Here is a 25,013-nt window from a genome sequence, read left to right on the forward strand (position 1 = left end):
AAAGTCAAATATGTTTAAAGACTGTCCCTCTTTTCTTAAATAAAATGTTATATCAAACCTAATGTTATTTTTAAACTTTTGTACATACTTTACCCATGATCTGCCAATAATGTAGTGTTTAAAACCAGTGAAGAAACTTTTAGTGGTATGTTATGTAGACCTATCAGACCTAAAAATGTACATAAAATATACAATATACATAAATCCTTAGCTTTCATTCAATATGAAATCAACCCAAATCTGCACGTAGAGCCACATTCAGATGATTGAATCAACATTGATTCCTAACTGATTCAATGTAAAAACAGATATGCATGCAGATCCACAGTCAAGAGTGTTGAATCAACATTGATTTAATGTAAAATCAACAGAAATATGCATGCAGAACCAGATTCAGATGAAGGTTGAATCAATGTTGATTCCCAACTGATTCAATGCAATATCAACACAAATATGCATGTAAATTGACATACAGATGGTTGAATCAACATTGATATGTCAGTTGTGGTTGAAACCCTAACGTTGATTCAACATATAAGTCACCAGCCACTTTCAATGTTGATTCAATGTTTCTGGCCGACATTGATTCAATGTTGTTTCAATCATTCTGTGCTATCTGGGTCCTGTCTTCCTTGTGGTTTGCATCAGTGGTAACCGTAGTAACATTCGGTTGTGTATCATGTGACTTGTGTGACTCAATAAAAAGTGTCTCCATTTAAGTTTGGCGAAATAAACCAGTTCAATGTGGCCAAAAGAAAACCCAACCTCATCCTGTCGCCAAAACGTTTTAATCAAATTTATGTTTGAAATGTCAAATTACGCAACCTCTCTGAGACACAGAGTGTTTCACTTTCAGCAGATAACCCGGTTCTATTCATGTTCTCCTTTTGCTGCTCAGTTAACCTGGAAGCTTCATGTTTCTGTTCTCAACACATTTATGGTGTAGATCAGTCAGCGATCAGAACCAAACTTTCCGTCAGAGGAAGAATCATCTCATCTGCCCACTTCCTCCAGTTCCAAGAGACTACAGATCAATCAACCACATGCAAATTAGACAGGATTTATTCCTTTCTCTTCACAATATACAAGAAAGGAAGAGAGTTTGATCACCAAGTCCCACAAAACTCAGCTGACTTTTAAAACTTAACATCAAAAACAATTCAAACTAAACTGTAAATAAGCCATGCTAAAAACCATGAAAGTGGAGTTTATAAAAATATATTTAATGTAGATTGCTTTCCAAAACCACTCAGTGCTTTTTCCCATTTTTTTTTTTTTTACTTAAGCTTTAGTTTATATGAAAGTAAGACATAACTGTGAAGAGGAAGGAAAAATAAGCATCGGCCTTTTATGTTTTGTTTTTACCAAATCCTCTGTGGCATTCAGATTCAGCTTCCTTTCCTCTGATACCCCTAAATAAAATCAGTGGAAGAGGAAAACCTGCTGAAGGCTGCAGAGGAGACGAGACTTTGGTGGAGATTCACCTTCCAATAGGCCGACCAGACATTCACCTAGAGACGGAACGATCAAAGCATGTTCAGGTGTTGGAATGGCCTAGTCAAAGACCAGACTTAAATCAATTTGCCAAGACTTTGGAAATCTGACTTTTTAGCAAAAAAAGGAGAAAAGTTTCCATCTCTAGGTGTAAAAGGCTGGTAGAAAAATACAAAGGTACACCACACTTTTCAGTCTTTTCTTAATAATAATGGTAATAATAATAAAAACAGAAATCAGCTTCTCGTTTTTCTTACAGATTATCCTTCACTTTGTGTTGACATGACACCTAAAATCCAATAAAATATATTGTCTCTGTGGTTCTAAAAGCCAAAGCAGTTCAAAGGGTCAGAATACTTTGTGATCCGAACTTTACAGCCAGGCCCCGAATCCTCTGCTGTCTGAGAGGAACTGCAGCATGAGAAGATAATTAGGCAGCTTCATCATCATCCTCAGGTTGGAGAAGGTAGCACGGGGTCGAAGGTCAGCTGAGTGGGTGTCAGAGCATGAGCAGAGGGCCATCTCTGAGCTGCTGGTAAACACGCAGGAGGAGCGGCGTCTGCCCAGAGGACACGCCCACACTGCTGGCCTCCCAGACCTGACCTCGCTGCTCCTGACGGCGCAGGAGAGAGAGAGAGAAGAGCCACGCTATTGGTCGCTTTCTGGACATTTCAGGTTTAAGAGTCATACACGTCTCTTGTGTTCTACACAGGATTGAGGATAAAGCCCAGTGTTACCTCAGCTTGCTGTAGCGCTAGCCTCAAATCTGCAGTGGGAACCGTTCTGGAGGAACCGGCCTTCTGCAGCAGAGTCTGTGTGAGAGAACAGAGCCATTCGTTCCAAACAGACACAAAAAAGGTCCAAATTTGAAGATGTAGGACAGCAAGTAGGTTAAATCAGAGGTTCCTAAACTTGTCCATGCCATGGCCCCCCAAACACATTAACCTTTAGCTGCTGACCGCCTCTGCAATCCACAGAGAATGCTACAGTATGTACAGAAAGGCTGAACTTTACTTGATTTTGTTAGAGGAATTGCTCTAGAAATAAAATTTCTAGAGCAATTTTGCTATGCTCTATAAATATGATAAAAGTAAATCTTATGTTTTGTACTTTATTTAGGAGAAAAAAATTAGAAATTTGTTTTGTTTTTCAATTGTTTCTATGTTAATATGTCACCTATTCACTGTTTCATAATTACATTCATGTAGCGCACATGCTGCCTCATACCTTCTGATTTTAGTTGGCAGTGAGTTCTGTTTTTGAAAATGTTTTCATCAGGTATTTACATTATGATTATTAATCTGATGTTGCACATCTTATCCACCAATCCCCTCTTGCGGTAAGAGGATATGCAATATTTTATACTAATCACATTAAATTGGATTTAACCTCCACAGTTCTTCTGGGTTTTCTTGTCAGAAACTTTTCCACTTCTAGCCTCAGAGCAGTTTGATGAATTTGACAGGCAGCCAATCACAAAGATGATCATTTTAAATTTATTTTTTTCTGCATTTCCGCTATGTGGGACAATAAATGTTGTTTCTATCTTCTATCTCCATATTCAATTTTATTTTAACTTATATTTTATACCAATGATTGATTAACAGAATACATTTATATATGCAAAAATATGACTTAAAAATATATCTGTGGAAAGACTTAAATATTGCTGCTCACATACAACCTCATGTGGAACACAAGGTACTTCCACAATGTAATACCTCAGTGAGAGAAATAAAAATGAACTCCACACTTTTCAGATTTTTATCTGTAAAACATTTTGAAAACCGTTTTCCTGGAGGATAAGTTTCACTTTTGTTGATGACTGACACTGGGGAGCACGTTTAACTGTGAGTTAAGATTATCCACTGTCATAGCAAAGGCTGATGGGAATAAAAAGACACAAAAACAATCGCACAGAATTAAGGATATTGGAGCCGATCGATTGGTTAATCTCTGAATCCTCCATGAGAAAAAGTGAGAACAGGCGATTCTTCTACAAATAACTTGGAGTTTCATTCAACATAACACTCTGGTAAGGTTTATGAAAAACAAGACTTCAGTCCATCTCAACACATTTGGGCGTGACTGTTTGTTGACTTCGGTTGTGTTAAACAGGAGCTGGAACACTTTCATCTGCTTCCTGTCGTCTCCTACCAGGTTAAAAGGAGGAGACAACAGCTAAGCTTAAGGTCGTCTTTAACAAGTTCTAGAAAACTCTGACTGGCAGATTTTGAGTAAAAATTTTAGAATAACCTTTAAGCTCCTCTGAGGTTGCTGGTATATTTAAGAGCGCAGGGTGTGTACCTGAATGCGACGCAGCAAGGCGTAGTGCAGGCCGCACACAGCCGCAACTGACGAGCTCTTCACCTGAACCTCCATGGTGACCAGGGGTTTCGTCTTCTCCTCTACGTTTACCTGCAGACCAGAAGACGGACGCTCGGGTTAAACCAGAAAACGCCAGTCGGAGTAACCAGGTCTCTCCAGTAGAGGGTTCACCTCTTCAGCAGTCAATTTGACTGCAGCGTTATCCGGTGCACTGCCACAGATCACCGAACTGCTCCCGTCAGTCTTGATTCCTTTGCGCTCCGTCTTCACTCCACCACAACCTTCAGACAACAGCCACTCAAGCAAAGAAACACGGGGGCTCCCGGGGGCCAACCCCAAAGCGTCCCTCAGTAACTCTGACGACACACGGACTCTAGCAGAATACTCCTCCGGTCTGGACGCCTGGCCTCCTCCTCTGCACTGGAGCTGCCGTGAGCTTATAAAACCCTGGAGGAGGTCTGCCAGGTTGCTGCTGGACCGGGCCGGAGCCGGCGGGTCGCTGAGCCGCAGGGCGTGCAGCCAGTCCACCGTCAGGGTGTTCAAGGGCAAACTGAAACAGGCGCTCTGCAAGTCCAGAGGGGCCGTCGCCTCCTCCTGTCCCAGAAACCTCCAGAGGGAGAACAGGAGCGAGCAGGTCACGGTAACGGGGAAGGAAGCGTCGCCCGCCGCCGCAACCGGCAGAGACACCTCCACCGACTCCCCCGGGCCGAAAGCGCCTAACGGGAAGGAGTAGTTCATAGACGAGGCTTCCCCTCCTGCTTCTAGAGGACAGGACAGCGGGAGGACAGTGACACTCAGCGTCCAGCCGCGCTCCAGGACGAAAGGACTCAAGTTCTCCAGGACGCATGTCAGGTTCAGGGAGTCTCTCTGAAGCAGTCTGCTCCACCGTACCGAACCACGACATCTGACCGGCTTCAAGTCGGACTCTGAACGGTTCGACAGCAGGAAGCTGATGTTCATCACCTGATTCAGCTGCTTCAGGATCTGATTCTTAGATCTGATGATGGTTTTCAGCACTGATGCTCTGAAGGAAAACAGGATGAAAGCACTTTAGGTTTGGGAAAGTTGGGACACAAAGTAAAACACCCGGAAAATATTATTTAAAATATCATTAGAGGGATATTTAGTTAACAAACTTGGTAAGAGTTTCATTTTCACCCAGTAGCTATGACTCCATTACAAATGTGCACAGATCTTTGTCTATATTTTGCTAAAAAACAATATTACATAAGAAATGAAATTAAAATCACACATGAATCAGCTGTTCATGCGATAAGAAAATAAAAATTCTGGCAGTGATGGATTTAAACAGTTACATTAGATGTATTCATAATTCAGCCATGGTGCTAGCACTCATTATCTATCAGCCAATCAGAGGAGACGTCAGCGTCTTGTTCAGCTGTTGGAGTAACCAGCTCCCTCATATGGGAGCTGCTATGTATGCGATGGAATTATAATCGGCCATTTTACATTAGAGCTGTGGATTCAACATGTTGGAATTACACACAACTTTTTATGAATTGTGATGTTGTGAGAGGAATGAGCCAGCAGCACATAGTCCAAAAACAAAAAAACAAAACAAAAAACCCAACAAACAAAATAAACGCCTCCATTGCAGTTTTAAGAAATACACCTTCTTTGCTATGGTTGAAAAACCACCCCATCCTAGCACAAAAACTTTTGATCAAAAAAACGTGAGTTTTTTTCTAAACGTGTTCCCATTAAGCAAATTTATTTTCCTAATTTCAATTAGCGCAGTTTTACGGTAAACGGAAACGCAGCTGGTTGAACTCATCTCTGGTTTCGCTCATGAATATAAAACAAACGGACGTCCTTCGGTTGGTGTACCTTTCACAAATGTCCCCAATGGCAGACAGGATGTCCCCGACGCTGCGTCCAACCTGGGAGGAGGGACGCTTGGACAAACCATCCTCCTGTGTCCCAACAGGGAGACGAATGGACTGCAGCCGCCCTCTGACCGACAGACTGAGCAGCTGAACTTCACCTGGGGGTGAAAGTCACACATTACCAACCCACGACCTTCAGGACGCCACACAGAACGGTTCAAAGGTTAAATACGATTAAAGACTCTAAAGAACTTAAGATAAAGGCTTCCAAACCAGACAGTCACTTTATTACTATAACAGAAGGTAGTGAATGATTGAAAAGAGGAAGAGTATGAGTCTACAAGTTATTATAAATTAAAATCGAACAGTTTTGCAGATTTAGAAAGTAAAATTATTTCCAATTCTTCAATGCAAAGAAGAACTAAAGCTCAGCCAAGGTTAGATGGAGAACGTATGAACTATAGATGTAACTTTACTGAAATTCACAAGACGAGACTAAATGACACAAGGTACAAAGTTCACAATCACATATTAACATCACTTTCAACATTTTCAAATTTAGATCAAATTTATGCTGCAAAAAGGCCTTTTTCTGATTTGTTTTTTTTATCAACTACACACGGTCTGCAGTACATTTACCATTGCCTAGTTGCTGTAGGTAGTTGAAGCATATTATACTGCAACTTCATCAGGCGAAGCCAACATGATGGCAACTGATTACCGATGAGTTAAGACAGCAACTAATGATTATTTTTGACAATTTATTAGTTAATCAGATAAAAAAGTTGACATATTGTGAAGATTTAAAGTTAAACTAAGCAGATTTTCATTGGGGGCCCCCATAGCAACATGTCAACACCAGATTCTTCATTCCTAACCAACATACCAACTATCATTAGCATTATTTGCAATTAGCTTACATCGTGCTGATGTTATTATGGCTGTTGATTTTAAACTTACAGGAGTAGCAAACTAAAAATAATTAAATATTGGTTTTTTTGTGGTGTTTAAGTGTGACATATTATTTAAAAACAAGTTTGATATCTCATATTTTCCCAACAGAGGCAGCAGCCAACAGCAAGAAGAAATCTACCTATTATATGTGTAATAACTATATAAATGATATATTAATCATTTTCCATGTGAAACAGCATTTAGTTTGAATTACTCAATGCTATTTTATATAAATAAGTTTTATTTATCATGCTAGCTTGGTGCTTTTGGGGCCTCCTGGTGGTGTGGAGGGCCCTAAGCAGCCGCTTGACTCGCATCACGTCCAAGTCTTTTTTTTTTGCCAGAAGTCTATTTTTTTCCCCCTGAATCATCTTTTGACAAAAAATAGATGGTGATTTTTTTTCTTTTTTTTTTCCAAAATCACTTTTTGCAAAAATACAAAATAAAAATAAAAGACTTAGGACATTTTAGGAGGTTGATGATATGCCTTGGACCTGCTCTGCGTGAAACACATTCAATCCTGCACTGGAAATGTGACAAAACATTCAGGGGGTGTGAATATTTTTGCATGGTACCATGTGAGGTGTCATCCATTCACCTGCAGAGCTGCATGTAGGCTGGTGCAAAGCTGCGACTCCGCTCACGTTTAAACTGATGGGTGTGACGAGGGCAGCAGGGTTGGACCGGGATGCTTCGTCCACCATGTCCCCCTGTCTTCCTACTGTCCCAGAAGAACCGTCCCACAAATCCACCATCAGTAGGTCTGACCCGGTGCTGTAGTAAACACGGCTCTGATCCATACAGGCACACTCCACAGGACCTGGGACGCACCCCAGGGTAAACCTGGCGCCGCCACCTCCATCCAATCCGGCCCTGCCAGCCCTGATCAGAACGGCTCTGCCTTGTTTGCCCAGAGCTATCAAGCACCCTGCGCAACCTGCATCGGTTTCCATGACAGCAGATGCTCCGACAAACACGACCGACTGCTCGAGGCTGTGGAGGATCCGGAGCCTGGATCCCGGGATGCGCAGAGGGAGGAAGGACAAGCGTCCGTCTGGCAGGCCGCAGAGCACAACCGGCGATTTGGAGAGCGCCGCTTCTGCCCCAAACAGACGCCTGAAGAGGAGAGGCTGGAGGGAATAGTGGGAACGAGGCGGACGAGGAGGGGAGGAGGCGGTCAACAAGTCGCCGGGATACACACACACCAGCACACATCTGGATTCTGTGTCACCTTGAACTTTAGGCGAGACCAGCGGCAGAGAGAAGGAGGCGAGCAGATCGCAGGGGTCGGACTGGGACGTCCGTTGGGTTTGATACAGAGTCAGTGACCAGGACGCGTCGGTCCGGCAAAGGGTCAAGAGCACAGAACCAACGACCAGGAGGGACGACACCCTGTCGGCGACGGCAACGAGAGACTCAGTAGAGATCTTCAACTCAGTGGGACCAGAACCTGCATCATGGGAGAAACTTTGACCCCCAAACAGATGAAGGGTCAAATCAGATTTACAGACATTAGAGGCGCACTGACAGCAGCAATCACCCATCCTCAAAATGCCAGAGGATTCCCCAAGTGTATTATAATCCTGGCGGGCCATCAGGCCTTACCTCTTGCTGGTGGATTTCCTAGCGGCCCCTACCACTAGCAGGGATTAGCAGATTTTCAGGAAACCTTGATAGACCTGATATACGATTTGACCAATTCCAAGTTTTTTTGTCTGAAAGTTAGACTTCTGTGTGAACAGTTTACAACTAATTATGACCCATGTCTGATAAAATGCACATTATAGTTCAGACTGCAGATGCTTTAAAAACATATCCAATACATATTGAAAATAGTTTCTCATGTGGTTCAGATTGGATTTTTTGCAGGTGAAAAGATCGGAATTGGACCGTTCAGATGGGTACGTGTCAAAAATTGGCAAAAAATAAAAAATAAAAAAATCAGATTTGGGTTGCATTTGCCTGATGAGTGAACATAGTTTATGCTACTGAGTGACGGGAAGTGATTTGTACCTGGGTACCAGCAGCTGGATGTTGACGCAGTACACTCCACTCCAGCATGCCACAAACAGGAGCTGCTCATCATGGCTGACAACCAGATCCCTCACAGCAGCAGGCATCTGAAGAACCGCCTGCAACACAGCAACCAAACAGGAAGTAACAGGAAGGAGTTCTGTTTTCATCAACTGTAATCAACATCCCACCGGCAACATCAACATTAGAATATTAAGTAAGACCAATAAAAACACACTTTTAATACAGCCATCCATCCATCTTCTTACACCCTTATCCCTTAGTGGGGTCAGGAGGGTGCTGGTGCCCATCTCCAGCTAACGTTCCGGGCGAGAGGCGGGGTCACCCTGGACAGGTCACCAGTCTGTCGCAGGGCAACACAGAGACACACAGGACAAACAACCATGCACACACACACACACACACACACCTAGGGGCAATTTGGAGAGGCCCACTTTTAATACATTATGGGAAATGTATTAATTTCCCATAATGTAATGACCGCTGCCTTGTCTGCTGGTCCAACAGACAGGCACTCCCCCCCCCCCACACAGAGGGCAAGCTAAAAAAGCAGGCTGGTCACTGTGCTGTGTTGGTGAAAAGTTGACATACTTTTCAGTGGTTGACATTTCTGTTTTTAAAATGTATTTTTATTGGTCTTATGTAATATTTGCATTTTCTAAAAAACCTAATTGGGGATTTTCATTAGCATCGAAATGATCAAATGCTTATTTCAACACTTTGTGTGAAATGAATCTACAGTATATAGTACAGGAAGGACCTTCGGAAGTGAATTACAGAAACATAAACTTTCCAGCTTGCATCTGTGAATTAATCACTTCAAACATAAACCTGCTTACCCTCAGTGTTTTCTCCTGCGCAGTGAAGACATAAACCTCCTCACCACCAGTACAGATGAAAACATCCGTCCCAGTTCCACACTTGACCAGCGGTGTTCCAGATTTTCCTAAAAGGCCGAACTCAGCCCAAGACTCAGCAGCGCACCGTCCTTCCATCATGACTACAAAGTTTCATCAGGGCGACACGTTTTCTACACATCTAGTTTATCAGCAGGGTTAGTGGCGAAGTCAACTTTGTGACCAGCTGTTGACAAGAAGAAGACGTCAGAAGTCCCGCGCCTCGTTATTTTAACCAATGACAGTCATGAACTACATTACCCATGATCATTAGACGGAAATGCTGTGAAAAAAAGACCGAGGGTTTTTCTTTTTTCCGCTCTATCCTCTTGTTTTACTGAAGTTAGAGGCTCTAGAGCGAGTAGGTTTAAAGTATTTTCATTAAGCAGAGAAATAATAAATACAATTAAAAACAAACAATGCTGACATTTAGAAAATTACCTTACTTATGTTCCCACAACACCAGAGCTCTGTCTGACACTAGGTGGCGTCCGGTCAACGTGTCGAGCTGTTTAACCACCTACGAAGAAGAAGGCAAGCAAGGCCCAATCAAAACAGCCGAAGTGAACATCCGCCGAAATTTGAAAACGCCCTCTAGCTTAGCAGTTGTTAGCAGATAGAGTTTGAGCTAAGCTTGTGAAACACATAATGGGCCCGTTGAATGAAAAGGATATCGAGTTCTATTTTTTTGAGAACAGACTTAAAACCTTTCAAGGGTGGCCGTTTGACGAAGACTGCGCGTGCACTCCTGAGAACGTGAGTATGAAATGGTGAAGTACCGCAAACTCCCACTGTTAACTGTGTAACTCTTTTCCAAGTCTGTTAGCATACAAGATGTACATTCTTCCTTTCTTTGGCTCTACAGTAACAAACCGTTAGACAAAATAACTTCATATGAAGCTGCAACATGAAACCTTTTGTTTATTCTTTGGGTCATTCTAGCTGGAGGTTACATACTATTGTTATTGCTTTAGGTGGCTGGTTTTCAAAGATTTTATAAGTAACAACAGCTCACTTAATATTTTACAGTTGGCTTACGAGACATTTTAATGCAGCACTACAAATAGACATTGGAATATCGGCATGCGCTGCCATTTGTCATGTCATTTATTCATTTATTTATTTTGTTAATACGAAGGAAAACATTTTAAGTTTCCAATTCATAAAAATTAACAGCAAGATCCAAAGGGAAAAGTCTAAAGGGAGGAGCTAAGCTTTTCACCAACCCCAATTCAATATGGCTTCTTTAGAAAACGTATTCACTTCTACCAGTTTGTATATCACTAAATCTTCCCCATACCTACACAGATACAACTTCTGTTTGCAATCACAGTTCTTTAGACTATCCCATTCTAACCTTTACCTCTTAGTATTATTGGTTTCCACCAACTCTTTGCTACAGAATAGTGGGCCCCAAATGTAGGAGCACAGCTTCTTAAAAACAGAGACGTTTCAGTGATAGCCTTGGAACAGTTGAGGTCCTAGCTGCACTAGCAAATACATGCAGGAATGTGAATTTTTTTTGTCTTGGTAGAAATATTTTTTATGCCAGAAAAGCCTCTGTAATATCCAGGTAAAAGTATTTGTATCACTAAGTGGGAAAGATAAAAATGTTTCTCATTTTAGAAAATTAGAGCCTGGATGAGTGTGGAATATTGAAATGAAAAGCTTGTGGACATGTGTTGTCTCAGTGCTGTCTGTGTGCTCATGTGTTGGTGTAGATGGCCAGAGCTGGTTTTATCCACACGCCATCAGAGAACAGCCCGGACACGGCCATGTGTTTCTTCTGTCTCAAGGAGCTGGAAGGCTGGGAGCCAGAGGACGACCCAGAGTAAGAACTGCACTTAACTGGGCCACATGTCTGGTTACCAACCTTACAAATGCACTGTAACTCTTTTCCAAGTCTGTTAGTATACAATATGTACATTCTTCCTTTCTTTGGCTCTACAGTAACAAACCGTTAGCGAATGGAACTAGATAGAGCCAAATACACCTTTACAAACAATCTGAGCAAATAAAGGAGCTTGGTTATTTTTATTTTTTTCCTACTACAAAAAATGGCATCTGGTTGACTGTCATTTTTTTCTGCCTTTGAATTTTGAAAAATATGGTATTTGGTTTTAGTATTTTTCCAAATTAGGGTTACTGTTACAAAGCTCTGAAAATCAGCCACTGTCCTCCATTGCTCTGAGAGACTGATAGACCCGCCAAGCATGTGCAGTTAACAGTCAACTCCTCTTTTACAGACTTTTTAGACAAAAAAAAATTGAAATGGCAGATCAGGCTTTTTAAATATTGGTGATGGACCAGGAATCAGTGCAGCCCATCTTCATCTTAAATGGGACTTCTGTTCAGTTTGGATTACTTTGCTTTTTTCTTTGCCATCCAGAACAAGACTTTTTGTATTTAACTGCAGACGGAATGTATGAACCTGCAAATATTTATCATGATCATTAAGGTTGCTCTGTTTTATCAGGAAGGAACACAGATCCCATTCGTCATCCTGCCATTTTATCGCCCTGAAGAAAAAAGTAGAGGAGCTGACCATGGAAGAATTCTTCAAACTCCAGAAGGAGAGGCACAAATTCGTAGTTGTACGTTCTTCACGGCACGCCGCAATTCCTTATTCCAGACTGCTGTTTTTGGATCGATTCAGAACTTTGTTTCCTTTCATTCACAGAACAAAACTGGAAACGAGGCCACTGCCAAGTTTGAGGAAGCAGCCAGGCTGAGGCGAGCAGAAATCATTAAGACGGCCATGGGAGAGGAGTGATCCAGGATGGAGAGATGAGCCTTCCCTCACTCTGACCATTTTCTGTTTTTAGCTTCTGTGCTGTTGTTTTCTTGTTTCTTGCTCTTGGTGTTGTTTGTACCATGTGCTGGTTCATAGCACTATGAGGTTTTACATTAAACTTTTATTATTTACATGGTTTCATTAACCCATTTAATCCCACCGGCAACAATTGTTGCCAGACATTTTTTTTCTAACTTCTGGAAGCTCTAGAAGAATTGTTTTGACTTTTGGCAGCTAATTGAAGTTTTAAAATCAAATAATAGTGCGTCTACTCTAAGCAATATCAATTTCATGCATCTAGTGTGAAAGGTCACATGACCAGACCTCTTTACTTCCTGGAGTTAAATGTCAGTTTTAACCTGAACAAGAGGAAGTCAGTAAAATATTTTGAACATATGTTCTTTCAAGTGTCTTCAACTGATATGTAAAGAAAATTGTATCCATTCATTTATCTTTTGATCATAAGAGTGATTGTAAGCATGGCAACAATTGTTGCTGTTAGCATAATACATAGCACTATGCTATTGTCCATTGGTTTGTTGTTTATTCTATATGCCTTGCTGTTCCCACACAGCTTAAAACTATCAGATATTCTAGACCTGAAGGAACCTCAAAATGTCTTCTACATCCCACAGTTGAAACCCTCCCATATTTCACCCCCCCAAAAGGTGATCCTTTCCACAAAGTGTGGCCTATGCACAGAATGATGACTACAAGATGACGCCACGCCTGAAACTAGTTTAGGACGAGGCCACGGTCTTGTGCTTAGTCTGGTGGAACTGGGGCAATGTCCTCTCAGATGCACATTTGTTCATACCAATATTTTTACCTGATTTTGCCTCTTTGATGAAATGAGGTCAAAGGTCGCTTGGCACATTGAGACAATGACATCTGCAGGATGTGGCATTGAATCTTTATGTATCTAAAATATTTCTGAACACTTGTAACCATTCTTTGTTGTAATAGGTTGTGCATGTCATGATTTTTCTTATTTTTTAAAAATGTATAAATAGTTCAGATTTGTGTAGTTTAGACTGCTGTTTCCCACCGGCAACAACTGTTGCAGAGTACAAAAACCTGTATTTTCACTAATCAACATAAAATGTAATAATTCATAAATGTGTTCAAGGATTGAAATGCATGCACTTATTTTACAGGAAAAAATTTGGGATTAAACGGGTTAATACTTTTCATGCTTGTCTTTGTTGCCATAAAACAGTTTAGTAATGGATTCAGTACCTTGTAAAAGATGATATATATAAATCATGAAGTGGAGCAGTGCTTTGCTGTTTTCACATTTTGTTACATTACAGCCTGACTCTAAATTGTATTAAAATGTGATTTCTTGGTTTTCTATTTTTGAAGACATGGGTTATTTGCGTGTAAAATTTTGAGGAAAGAGATTCATGTAGTGCAATTTAGAAAAGGGGAATAATATAAAAGAAATGGAGAAACACGAAGCGGTGTAAATACTTTATGGACTGCAACATAAAAATTTGTTTTCCAGCCACTTGATACTTTTACTCTTTATATTTGCTCCTGAGCTTTATAAAATTCAGTATACTAAATATAGAACTTCAATATAAATCATGCAAATCTTTTTCTCTTTATTTGTTCTCTTTGCCCACCTTACCTGATGCAATCAGAGCTTCTCTCACAATAACGCATTATTTTCTTCCACTTCAAAACTTTTGTTTTTAGCAGAAACCAGGCAACCTAGTCTCAGTATTGCAAACTTGTTCAAGGTACAACAAACGGATATCTTTTTTTTTCTAGTTCTTGGGTGCTTCGGCCCTTTCTAATGCCGCCCTGGGCAACTGCCCCTACAGCCCATATCAAGAGCTGCTAATCCAAATAAAGCATCCAAATAAAATGTAGCCGATGTTTAACGGTATACAGGACACTGTTTTGCTTTTATAATATTTCCAGAGTTCACCCTTTGAGCTTGATGTTTTCTACCAAAGCATAACCTGGTCTCATCAGGTCGCTGGTCACCGACCGACAGTTCCAGTTTATTAAAGTGCCTGTGCCTGTCTCTCCTCTCCTCTCCTCTCCTCTCCTCTCCCTTTGCGTAAACGCGCTCGCTGAGTGAATCAAGTCCCTCCCAGATAGAAGCTGAGAGGAACTCTGCCGTCAGAGACCCTCTCCAGTTTGATGACAGAATTTTCTTACAGCCGTTCGGAAAAATATTTCTTTTCTTTTCTGAACGTTGTCGTGCGTCGCAGAGACGGTGGGAAGCTTTGGATCTCCGCCGGGGACTGCGCGTTACGCACGAGGCCGAACCTTCAGCCGCGCACCATGAAGGTAACCTTTGGCGCTCTGGTCATCACTGCCGGGGTCTGCGGCGTTCTCAGCTTCGCCTTTCTGGCGGCTTCCCTCGGAACCGATTATTGGTACATCATAGGGATGAACCCAATGAACACGACCGAAGTTGAGGATATGAGCTCTCACTCGGGGTTGTGGAGCATCAACGAAGGTAATATGCGCCTTTAAACTCACCGTCCAGGAGGTCTAGTTAAATCACAGCGGTAGAATTCTATGGCTGTTTTTCTGCTCTTTACATCCAGGAGGGAAGATGCATCCTGACTCCATTGATTCATTTGCAGCCGATTCCTCCAAATACACCGAGACCGAACTGCGCATGCTGAGTGAGACTTAAGCTTTATTTCCTCACAAACTCTGTGTGTGTGTGTGTGTGTGTGTGTGTGTGTGTGTGTGTGTGTGTGTGTGTGTGTGTGTGTGTGTGTGTGTGTGTGTGTGTGTGTCTTAGCTCAATCCGTGTGTTTCCGCTCCAGGCATGCACAGAGCCATCGTGGTGATGCTGCCACTCAGCCTGGTTCTCCTGTTGTTTGGGGGAATCTGCGGACTGGTCAGCGCCCTGGCTCGGAGCCCCGTCCTGCTCACCGGCACGGCCTGTTACTTCTTCATCAGCAGTAAGTTACGACTGAAAGAGCTGAAGCTCCACAAACTGGAACATCAACAAAAAGTTGTTTTATTCCGAAGAACTAAATTTCATGAGATTCTTTTCATCGTGCAGAATATCTTTCACACGTCTGTTGTTCATTTTGATGATTATGGCTCAGATCTAATGACAACAAAATCAGTTTCTCAGAAAATTTGAATATTAAATAACACAAATTAATGTTTTCTTTTTAACGCATACATTTTATGACAGCTAAGTTAGCTACAAAGGGACGTTCCTAAAGATGCTGGCATTTCACAGACGGCCATTTTGAGTGCCACATTCAGGCATATTAATAGAAAACTGGGTGGAAGGAAAAAGTGTAGACAGTTGTTTTTTGCTTTTCTTTTCTTTTTTTTCATTTTAAAATCAAGGTCTCTGAGGTCTGGAGGAAGAATTGAGAGGAACTGAACCTAAGATTCTTGAGGTCCAGTGTGAGGTTTCAGCAGTCAGTGAGGATTTTTTGAGCCATGTCTCCTTCTGGTGTAGATCCTCTGGGTTTTATCAAGTAAAGTTGAGAATCGATGAGAACACGTCAAGAGGAAGATGAGAGCCAATACTGCAGACGAGCTGAAGCCTGTTGGTCGTCTTCAGCACCTGAGCAGAGCTCTGGCTTCCTGCCTCCACGTCGTACCGCGCTGAGAGCTGAGACCTTACACTACATGGCAGCAGCTTTGTGTTAAAAAAAACTTTCTCATCACTCTTGTGAAATATTTGTTGAATCTGAGAGGCAATATTTTGAGTTTCCAGTAGCTATAAACCAAAATCATTCAAATGAACATAAATTAAGACCTGAAAATATCACGATGTGTGAAACAAATCTCTATAACATATAGTAATTCAACATTTTCAATTGGATTTGTGACATAAATTAAACTTTTAGATAACATTTTTAGACATAACGACTAATCTGAATTGTCATAGATGGTAAAAGACAAAAGTATTTTATATGCTTCACTCATTCTAACAAGCAAAACAGTGAAAATTTGCACTACAGACTAAATAACTCCAAACTAAGGCTGTAGGGTTGTAAAGTTTGCACCTTATGTGGGGGATTCTCGCCTCATATGTCACCCTGTTGCTGTTATGGGAGCAGCCAAGTTACATAAAAGCAGCAATAACACATCACAATAAGCATGAGAGCAGCTCTGCTTCGCATCACTGTGGCGTGGAGTCAATGGAACAAGTCCAGCTGCTCCGAAAAGTTTCTTCAGTTCGGAGCCTGGATGGAAGTAAGAGGCTGAAGGTCATTAAGGTCACTGCAGTGAGGCCGGCAGAACACGTGGCTCCTCTCCTCTCCTCTGTTCTGCTCAGTGTTTGATGATCCAAACATGTCTCTAATGACATGAGCCGTTCTGATCACACGCCCCGGTGTGAGGGCTGTATAAAGCCTCCTGTGGAGACGAGAGTATTTGTTCAAAAGGTGAAACCTGATCCCAACACCTCCGTTTAGTTCTGGTAGGTTTTCCTCCATCCATCCATCCATCCATCCATCCATCCATTTGTCTTCAACATCCTAAATTTGCACATTGATATCATATCTTGAAATGAGTGTCCTTTATCCTTTTGTGTAGCTGCTGTTGTTTCTCCAATCCAGAGGTCTGAACATTCCTCACTGCAGTGGTGTGTTGCACCACTGTGTGTGTGTTTGGGTGTCTTATTCTTGAAATGAATCATTCTGAGAGAGCTGTTGGGTTTTATGTCATGCTTGGAAAATATCCTTCTTAGTTTCTCAGAATCTCCAGCCGCATCCTGTGATGATCTTTCCTTCTCCTTTTCTTTTTTCCTTCATTAGGGTGAGTTGTGTGTTTTCTCGATGTTTGAAGTGTGTTTCTCGTCGTTCACTTCCTTCCTTGTAGGGATCTGGTCGACTCTGTGCCGCAAGGTTTTAGTGACGGAATGTTTTTTGTTCCAGAGTTTATAGAAAACTGGGCAGGGGGGTTCTCTGGTTCTCTCTGAATGTATGCCAGACGATGCAAAAGGATAGTTTGTTGTCATACCATCCTCCCTCGTAAACTTGATTTTGCCTTCACTCGGTAAAGGCTTCCACTTCTTTGGCCTGGATTTTGACCCAGGTGTCATTCTCTTATCTGAACCAGTGGCTACGTTTCCTGACAGTTTCCCACTGTGAGCAGCAGAGGTGATAAAAGGACGGAACATCAAATGATGCAAACTCTTCTCCTGGATCTTGTCTCACCGTACCTGTGGCGTTGTGCCTGTAATGTGGGGAGAGGCACTGCGACGAATGAATTCAGTAAACATTTCAACAGTGACGTGTGGCTTTTATTTGCATTCCGATGTTAGACTGTGGAGCTCAGTGCTGTGAAGATTTATTTAATTCAAATAAATTAAATTAGGTGTACTCAGCAGAAAAAAAGGTTAGGAAAAAATTTGAGCAAGTTAGACAAGTTTTTAAGACAAAATCTGTGGATTGGTTATAGTAAAACATTGTGTGATGCAGGCAAAAAACACATTTTTGTTGGTAGAAATGGGAGGGAATCCAGCTGCTGACCACTGAGGTGGACTGATCATCTTTTGAACTTTATTCACAGCCAGTGAATAAAGCTCTTCACTGCTGGGTGAAGGAATGGATGTGTGACAAATGTTTGGCACCACAGAAGAGACTGCTTCTGCGCTGCTCTGTCTTCTTGCATTGAAAGAGTTGATTTAAAGTTCCAGCACAAGCAGCGTCTCACAAGGTGAAGAGAATATCCCTGGGTCATGTGATCAACATGAAGACCTCAGTCAGAACAAACACAATCAAGATGACGAGAAAAACTAGCTTCAGTCTGTTCTTATGGACGGATGTGAATCTCCCACCAGGGCTTCTACCAGCCACCGGTTTGGAATATCTAACCGATTCCTACGTTTTGGTTGTTGGTAAAGTTAGCTTACTCTTACTGATCTTAACACTGTTATGTTAATGTGGGTATTTCTGGTAATCAGATTACTATTGGACTCATAAAGCAATCTTCTGAGCTTGTGGCACACCTCGTCCAGCTTGATCTCTGCTGCCTTATGACCTCCATAAAGAGAACCTTGTGACAGACAGACACTTACCTACAAAGACTCTTTATAGTTTTCCCTTAATAGTCAGCGCATGGTGAGGAGCAGGATGGGGTGAAGGTTTGAATCCGATTAGAACCTTTTTGTGAACTTCTTGACGTCCAACATTTAGAAAGACGATTTTTTTTTTTGATCATCAGTTGCTACTTATTTTTAAGCTAGCATTTACTAATAACCTTTAAAGAAATACTCATAATGTGTTTAAACATAAAAGAAAACAACATCAGAATGAAACTTGGAAAATATGCTCTTCTTGTGTTTTTGTTTCTCACAAATAACTGAAAAGTATTCACCCCCCTGGGATGTTTTACCCTTTTACAAATCAATCACAATCGACAAAATGTGGCATTTTTTTGACAAAGGAAATGGCAGATTTAATATTAATGTGAAAACCAATTTCTACAAAATAATGAGAATTAAATAAAAACAATTAACATTAAATAAGTAACTGTATAAATATTCCCCCCTTCACATCAGTAAGTGGTAAATGCAGCTCTGGCAGCGGTTAGAGCACAGCAGGTCCGTCTCAGTCAGGCTGCAGCTAAAACCGATGAAATGATGAAAACTGAAACTGAAAAAAACATTTTTGAACTGAAAAAAACAGTCATAAGTAAATCATGCTCTTATAAAACAAAGGATCACTGAAATTATAGATGTAATATCTTTCGCTTTAGTGTTTATGGATCTATTTGTTAGCCTTTCAAATTGATGTAAAATACATTTTCTTTTTACCCACACACAGAAGTTTACATGACCATCTGTCTGCAAATTACAGCACTCCATCAGCTAAAGTTGGAAGAAAACACCAGTTAGTCATCATTCAACAATAATTGAATAAATGAAAAACGTAACTAACTAACTAACTAACTGACTGACTGACTGACTGACTGACTGACTGACTGACTAAATAATGCTTTGTCCTGAATTTATCAGGATAAAGGCAATATACTTGGCTTCCAGCAGCACTATGTCAAGCAATAAGACCTTCATAAAAAGTAATGAAGTTGTTTTTAATGTGCTACAATATGAATTAAAAAAAATGCACATTTTGGAGCAACCAATGCACAATCAAACCATCAGACCGGCAGACTCATCTAACCTCTCCAGAGAGACATGATTACAGCTTGTTGGCTGCCATCATAACGGTTTCCTATTATTACAAATAAAGTGTGAGACGGTTTCCGTCAGAAAGGAGAGGAGGAAATGTTCAGCAGGGATCGAAACATTACAGGATTCAAAGGATTAGCCCTGAACTCCTGGTTTTGTGGAGCTGGTGTGGTTTCATGCTTCCTCCGTTATGTTTGTGCCACGAGGCGAATGATGCATCTACTCCTCACCAATCATCAATCACCAAGAGAAAAGAGCATTTTAAGATCCAGGAAGCAGATTTGTGTTGTGTAGACCGGAGCTTAGATGTAGCCGTGTAGTTACTGTTGTTACAAAGATTCAGCATCTTTATTCCAACATGAATCTGTTGGGATCTGAACCGTTCCATTGTGGCTGTGAGTGAGAATAAATAAGTAAATAAGTAAATAAGTACGAACATTCTATTCATAAATTCATTGGGAGTACAAGTAGAAAAATGGAGGACGGTGTGTTCAAGTGGTGGGGAGTGTTAGTGTTTGGTGATAAAGAGTGTGTTGGATGTAAGCTAGAAAGCTCAGGTTTGGTTCGGTCATTCTCATGGTTGCTGGGTTTCCAACACGACTCGTTGTAACTGGACTGGTTTGTGTTTTCCTTTCAGATGGACGGCCACGTGCTGGTAGGTTTGTAGAAGTGACACTTCTTCCATTTTCAGATGATTGACTGAACAGAGCTATGTGATTTATATTGTTTTAAGTTGAATAAACACAAATTCTCCTCAAATTTTCTACCTTTTCTTGCACACCAGATGCTCTTGGTAGCTAACCAAGCAATTTCAACAAACTCAAACAGGAAGTTGGATTTTTATTTATTTATTTTTTGTAGTCATTCTCTATAAATATAGAGAGTTGGTGGGGAGGAGAAAGTATCTGGTGCACCAGAGTTGCTGTCTGGTGCGCACAAGAAAGCATTTGGTCTTCAAGAGATACTGATTGGTTCACATGAGAAAGTATCTGCTGGAAACAAGAAAGTATTTACGTATATCACTGAATACAAATAAATGCTGCACTTTTTAGATTTGCATTGATGAAGAAAATTGAAAACAATGTATCCGTTTTTCCTTCCACGTTGTCAGGTGTTTTTATAAGATCCTATCAGGTTGGAATACAGGCCACAACTGGTATCTGACAGGTAAAGGTGAACCATTTAACTTTAACAGGAATGTCAACACTTTTCTTTACATCATAAACTATATGACTACAATCCTCCTGATAACACAGAGGTGATGAATTTGACACCAGCTGATGGGAAATACTGTTTACATCCCAACAACAGAAAGCAAAGTCTTACTTTTTTTCCCACCTGAAAGATTTAAAGTTGACAGAAAGACCTGAACCCACCTGAGTGAAGTTGCCCCCCCACCTTCTTCAAATCAGACAAAATTGGTGTCAAACGTTTGTGCTGGTTTGTGCAGCAAAAATTTCCGTTTGTGTCGCTATCATTTTAAAGATATAAAGAAATGTTTCTAGAGGTCATCCAAGGTCAACCCCCCCGCCCCCCACCTTCTTCAAATCAGACAAAATGGGTGTAAATCAACTCGGCTACGTTTGTGCTGGTTTGTGCAGCAAAAATTTTKGTTTGTGCTGCTTTGGCTTTGAAGATATTAATGAAAGTGTAAAGGTCAAAAGGTCAACCACCACCCCCACTTTTATGAAATCAAACAAAATTAGTGTCAAACGTTAGTGCTACATTTGTGCTGGTTTGTGCAGCAAAAATTTTCATTTGTACCGCTATCATTTTAAAGATATAAAGAAAGTTGGATTTCATAAAAGTTGAGGGGCTGGTTGACCTTTTGCCCTTTACACTTTCATTAATATCTTCAAAGCCAAAGCAGCACAACAAAAAAATTTGCTGCACAAACCAGCACAAACGTAGCACAAACGTTTGACACCAATTTTGTCTGATTTGAAGAAGGTGGGGGGGCAACTTCACTCAGGTCCTGAACCCACATCGATAGCACCTTTTGTTTCTGAAGTCAACTTCTGTCCTTCCTGTTTGCTTCCCAGCAGCGTCTTCATCCTTTTCTCTCTCCCTCCAACTCATTGCCGCCAAGAGCATAACAATGAGACATCAGACTCGGTTCCTCATCACATCCCCCTCTCTGTTGCGCCTCAGGGTGTAATTGTAATAAAATCTTGATTAGTCACCACCCTGGGTAGCTCCACTCGCATCCACTGAAACCAGGAGCACGCTGTCAAAATTAAAACGGTTTCCAATAGCAACACAGTGAAAACCAGTAGGTCTTGCTTTCTTTTTATGTAGATAAGGGAGGCTAATATCGCTCACATCAGTGCATTTCCTGTCTCTCAATATGAGATTTCTGCCAGCTTGATTCTTGTCTCTTAGATTAGTGCTCTTACCGCCAGATCCAGGTGATGTCAGAGGCCACAAACTGATTAAAAAAGATCTTGACTGGAGGATGTGGAGCTTCCACCGTTTTAAATGTTAAATCACATATATGGGTTATTGTGTTTTTGAAGACTAATTTCAAAATAATTTTAATGTAAAACAAATTTAAATCAGTATTGATTGTGTGTTAAAGTTCATTTCAGTACATAAATATTTCCCAGGTCCTGTGATGCGGCACATCGTGGAATAATTTCACTCTGTCTCTTTAAATTGATCCGATTCCTGGACCTGATCAGCAATCTGTATCTGACCAATCGGCTTACAGCAGTGCTAGCCACGCCCACTGAATTCAATTGAAATCAAACCAGTTCAGTCTATTCATGTGCTACTGCTAAGCAGACAGTCAGAGCAGATGTAGCTTCTTTGGAGGGGAAAACATGAATAAAATAAGAGAAAACTTGAAGTTAACAGTTTAAATAGCAGTAGATAATGTAAACTGGAGAAGAAAATGAGGAACAGTAGTCAGTTTGTTCTTCATGCTAGGATTATAGCATCATAACTGATAGCATAGATCTGGATAAGCTAACATCAAGAATGAGGCATTAGAGACTCTCATAATGATTACATAATCTAATAAATATATATTTCCATGAAGACTCAGACCAATTAAAAGTCAATAAATCCACACATCACATTTTATCTCAATCAATAATATTTCTGAAAAGGACCTTCCTTTTATTTGCTAAAACTTCCATAAATATTTTACAACTGAATTAATAATTCTATGGCTGCACTTTATCTGACAGTATTAATGGATCATAATGGGTCGCCGTGATAAAAGGCCCTGCAGCATCCGCCTTGTGCAGACTTTCTCATGAGAAGCACTCGATGTTTATTTGTTGCGCAGATGATCTGCTCTCTCTCAAAATAAACATAAAAGAGAAATGATATTCCTCTTTTTTTTCTGTTTGCTTCCACATCCAGGCCTGCTGACTCTTTGTGGTGCGAGTCTCTACATCGTCTACTCCTACCAAGCTTTGGCAGAGACGAAGCGCCTGGTGGGGCCGGAGGGCCTGGCCTACATCCACACCTCCTTCGGCTGGTCTCTGGGCCTGGCCTGGCTCTCCTACGGCCTGGAGCTGCTCACCGGAACTCTGATGCTCATAGCCGCACTAAAGGCCAGGCTGCGGCAGAGAGGGCCCAGTAAGGCCTGACGCTGTCTGCTGTGCCGATCCCTGAACGTCAAAAAAACAAACTGAAGTGTTGTGGACAACTTGCATTTTTATTTTATATTTTATTTTTTTGCAGGTGTGCAAGAGTTTCACAGGAACAGTGATTGAGCTGTGAACAATTGAGCCCCCTTGTGGTCCCTTCTCATTTTGGAGTTGTTGATCATGGTGTTTTATTCGAGTATATATGTAAAAAGTAAAATCTATAAAGTTGTCCACTCTACAAACCTTATATCTGTTTTCATCATTTCATGAGTCCTATTTGCTGTTTTCGGTTGGATAATGAAAACAAAGTGTTGCTATGTAAAATGTGCTAAAGAATTATTATGTAGTTTTCTCACGTAATAGTTAAAAAATGTCCATATGCGGAAACATTTTTGCTGCTTTCGGACATTTCAAGATGGTTTTCACTTTACTGTACAGTGATTTATATGAGTGTTCATACTTTAACCTTTCTATGAACTGTTGGGTTGCAACCACAAACATCAATGGATTTTTTTGGTAGTGTATGATTGCAAAGTAGTTTTTAAAAATGATAAAATTCTAAAAACTGTGCCCTCCATTTGTACTCAACTCCCTTGATTCGAAAAGCCTGATGGTGTGATTACTGGAGACAAAATTTGTCGACTGAGACCACAAATCCCGGTCTCTCTGTGGAGACCAGGCTTTGGTCCTCACAAGGAGCAAAGGGTCCCCACAACGTAGTATGTGTCAGGAAAATGGTCCCCACAAGGTATTACAAACACACGCATGCACACGCACCTACACACACACACACACAAAAATATCTATATATATATATATATATATATATATATATATATACACTGCTCAAAAAAATAAATGGAACACTTTAACATTTAAGTGAACACTGAAGTGTTCCCTTTATTTTTTTGAGCAGTATATATATATTCATACATTTAGAATTTACTCATAAATTCTAAAGTAAGCTAGAATTAGTATTACATAAAATGTACCTTTAAGTTTGAAATGAAAACTGACGGCCTAATAATGCCACTGCTATGAACGAACTAGTGAATTCAGGAATGAACGATTAACTCGGGTCTCAGTGAGAGACGTTCTTAACTTTGCTTGTTTACAATGTTCTGCTCACACTGCAGTAAGTCTTGTTATTCTTTTTCATTTACAAATATATTTAAGAAAGGGCTGGATATGAGCAGAGTGGATTCTCGTGCTCTGCTTGTTTTCGTCACACGTCACGGCGGCTCTGTGCCACACTGAGTTCACACAGCAGCAGAGAGGAAGAGGAGGGTTACGGTGAGCTAACTTCTTCTTGTTTTATTCTTGCTTGTTTCTCTTTAGTCAATGTTGATAGTTAAGTGTTGCTTATAGTTAGTTTGTTACCTTCACTGTTATATTTAATGACAAATTACAATTTTGTTTCTACCAAAGCCTCTAAAATCAACTTTTTTCCTCTACTGTTTATTATATTTTCCTTTTATTTTGTTATAACAAGTAACACTAAAATGTTATCAATGCATACAACATTTGTATGTAGCAAAAAAAAAAAAAAAAAACTACATGAGTATCTGACGTTTATGTATTGAAATGTTATATTTTATCAAAATATACACATGTTTGTGCTGTAAACACATACTGCGGTTATTTAATAAAGATGATTCAACTTTTTTGTGAACGTCACCCATAAAAACTATAAAAATAAAACTATGTTATGAATAAAATGGCTTGTTCGTAGAAAATTAACATTTTCAAAAATGGATCATTTGAGAGACATTTGACTAACAGTAGGTTTTCACTATTTGAGTTGTGAATCTCAGTACCTCCTCCAGAGTCATCATGGGTTTCTTTGCCACTTACCTTTTCAAAGTTCTATAAAGTTCTGTTTCCAATTTCTTTGTACATTGTAGGTACAAAGAAAGTGGGGTCAGGAGTAAA

At 40.6% G+C, this 25,013-nt stretch overlaps 3 protein-coding genes across 9 annotated transcripts; 2 read left to right on the forward strand and 1 right to left on the reverse strand.

The window, feature by feature from the left end:
• Window positions 1-769: 769 nt before the first annotated feature.
• Window positions 770-14,925, reverse strand: faap100 (FA core complex associated protein 100). 7 transcript variants are annotated; one of them, XM_017310627.1, is made up of 10 exons: window positions 14,847-14,925; window positions 9,995-10,073; window positions 9,497-9,740; window positions 8,637-8,755; window positions 7,222-8,090; window positions 5,671-5,827; window positions 3,994-4,846; window positions 3,802-3,912; window positions 2,232-2,306; window positions 770-2,107 (listed from the first exon to the last, which is right to left on the reverse strand). In XM_017310627.1, the coding sequence occupies exons 3-10, from the start codon at window positions 9,653-9,655 to the stop codon at window positions 1,994-1,996; spliced, it is 2,457 nt and encodes an 818-aa protein (XP_017166116.1). In that variant the 5' UTR covers window positions 9,656-9,740; window positions 9,995-10,073; window positions 14,847-14,925; the 3' UTR covers window positions 770-1,993. The 7 variants fall into 7 exon arrangements, with proteins under 7 accessions (XP_017166116.1, XP_017166117.1, XP_008436049.1 ...); XM_017310628.1 differs by lacking the exon at window positions 14,847-14,925 and having other exon boundaries at window positions 10,000-10,054; XM_008437827.1 differs by lacking the exons at window positions 9,995-10,073; window positions 14,847-14,925 and adding an exon at window positions 9,815-9,988.
• Window positions 10,096-13,538, forward strand: birc5a (baculoviral IAP repeat containing 5a). The gene is made up of 4 exons (XM_008437825.2): window positions 10,096-10,309; window positions 11,275-11,384; window positions 12,030-12,147; window positions 12,234-13,538. Exons 1-4 carry the CDS (start codon window positions 10,202-10,204, stop codon window positions 12,324-12,326), a joined length of 429 nt encoding a protein of 142 aa, XP_008436047.1. The 5' UTR covers window positions 10,096-10,201; the 3' UTR covers window positions 12,327-13,538.
• Window positions 14,423-23,849, forward strand: tmem235b (transmembrane protein 235b). The gene is made up of 4 exons (XM_008437824.2): window positions 14,423-14,823; window positions 14,915-14,995; window positions 15,143-15,280; window positions 22,852-23,849. The coding sequence occupies exons 1-4, from the start codon at window positions 14,502-14,504 to the stop codon at window positions 23,079-23,081; spliced, it is 771 nt and encodes a 256-aa protein (XP_008436046.1). The 5' UTR covers window positions 14,423-14,501; the 3' UTR covers window positions 23,082-23,849.
• The last annotated feature ends 1,164 nt before the right edge of the window (window positions 23,850-25,013 follow it).

This window comes from Poecilia reticulata, linkage group LG19, assembly GCF_000633615.1.
Source record: "Poecilia reticulata strain Guanapo linkage group LG19, Guppy_female_1.0+MT, whole genome shotgun sequence".
Lineage (NCBI taxonomy): Eukaryota > Metazoa > Chordata > Actinopteri > Cyprinodontiformes > Poeciliidae > Poecilia > Poecilia reticulata.

Bases quoted from the DNA above. Each gene is read 5' to 3' on its own strand.
- faap100 (XM_017310627.1), bottom strand. From the start codon at position 9,655: ATGATGGAAGGACGGTGCGCTGCTGAGTCTTGGGCTGAGTTCGGCCTT. The intron at 5,828-7,221 runs GTGAATGGATGA...TTTCACCCCCAG, and splicing joins GCCTACATGCAGCTCTGCAG to GTGAAGTTCAGCTGCTCAGT. The intron at 3,913-3,993 runs GTGAACCCTCTA...TCTGGTCTGCAG, and splicing joins TCAAATTGACTGCTGAAGAG to GTAAACGTAGAGGAGAAGAC.
- birc5a (XM_008437825.2), top strand. From the start codon at position 10,202: ATGGGCCCGTTGAATGAAAAGGATATCGAGTTCTATTTTTTTGAGAAC. The intron at 10,310-11,274 runs GTGAGTATGAAA...GTGTTGGTGTAG, and splicing joins GCGCGTGCACTCCTGAGAAC to ATGGCCAGAGCTGGTTTTAT. The intron at 11,385-12,029 runs GTAAGAACTGCA...CTGTTTTATCAG, and splicing joins GAGCCAGAGGACGACCCAGA to GAAGGAACACAGATCCCATT.
- tmem235b (XM_008437824.2), top strand. From the start codon at position 14,502: ATGACAGAATTTTCTTACAGCCGTTCGGAAAAATATTTCTTTTCTTTT. The intron at 14,824-14,914 runs GTAATATGCGCC...CTTTACATCCAG, and splicing joins GTTGTGGAGCATCAACGAAG to GAGGGAAGATGCATCCTGAC. The intron at 14,996-15,142 runs GTGAGACTTAAG...TTTCCGCTCCAG, and splicing joins GACCGAACTGCGCATGCTGA to GCATGCACAGAGCCATCGTG.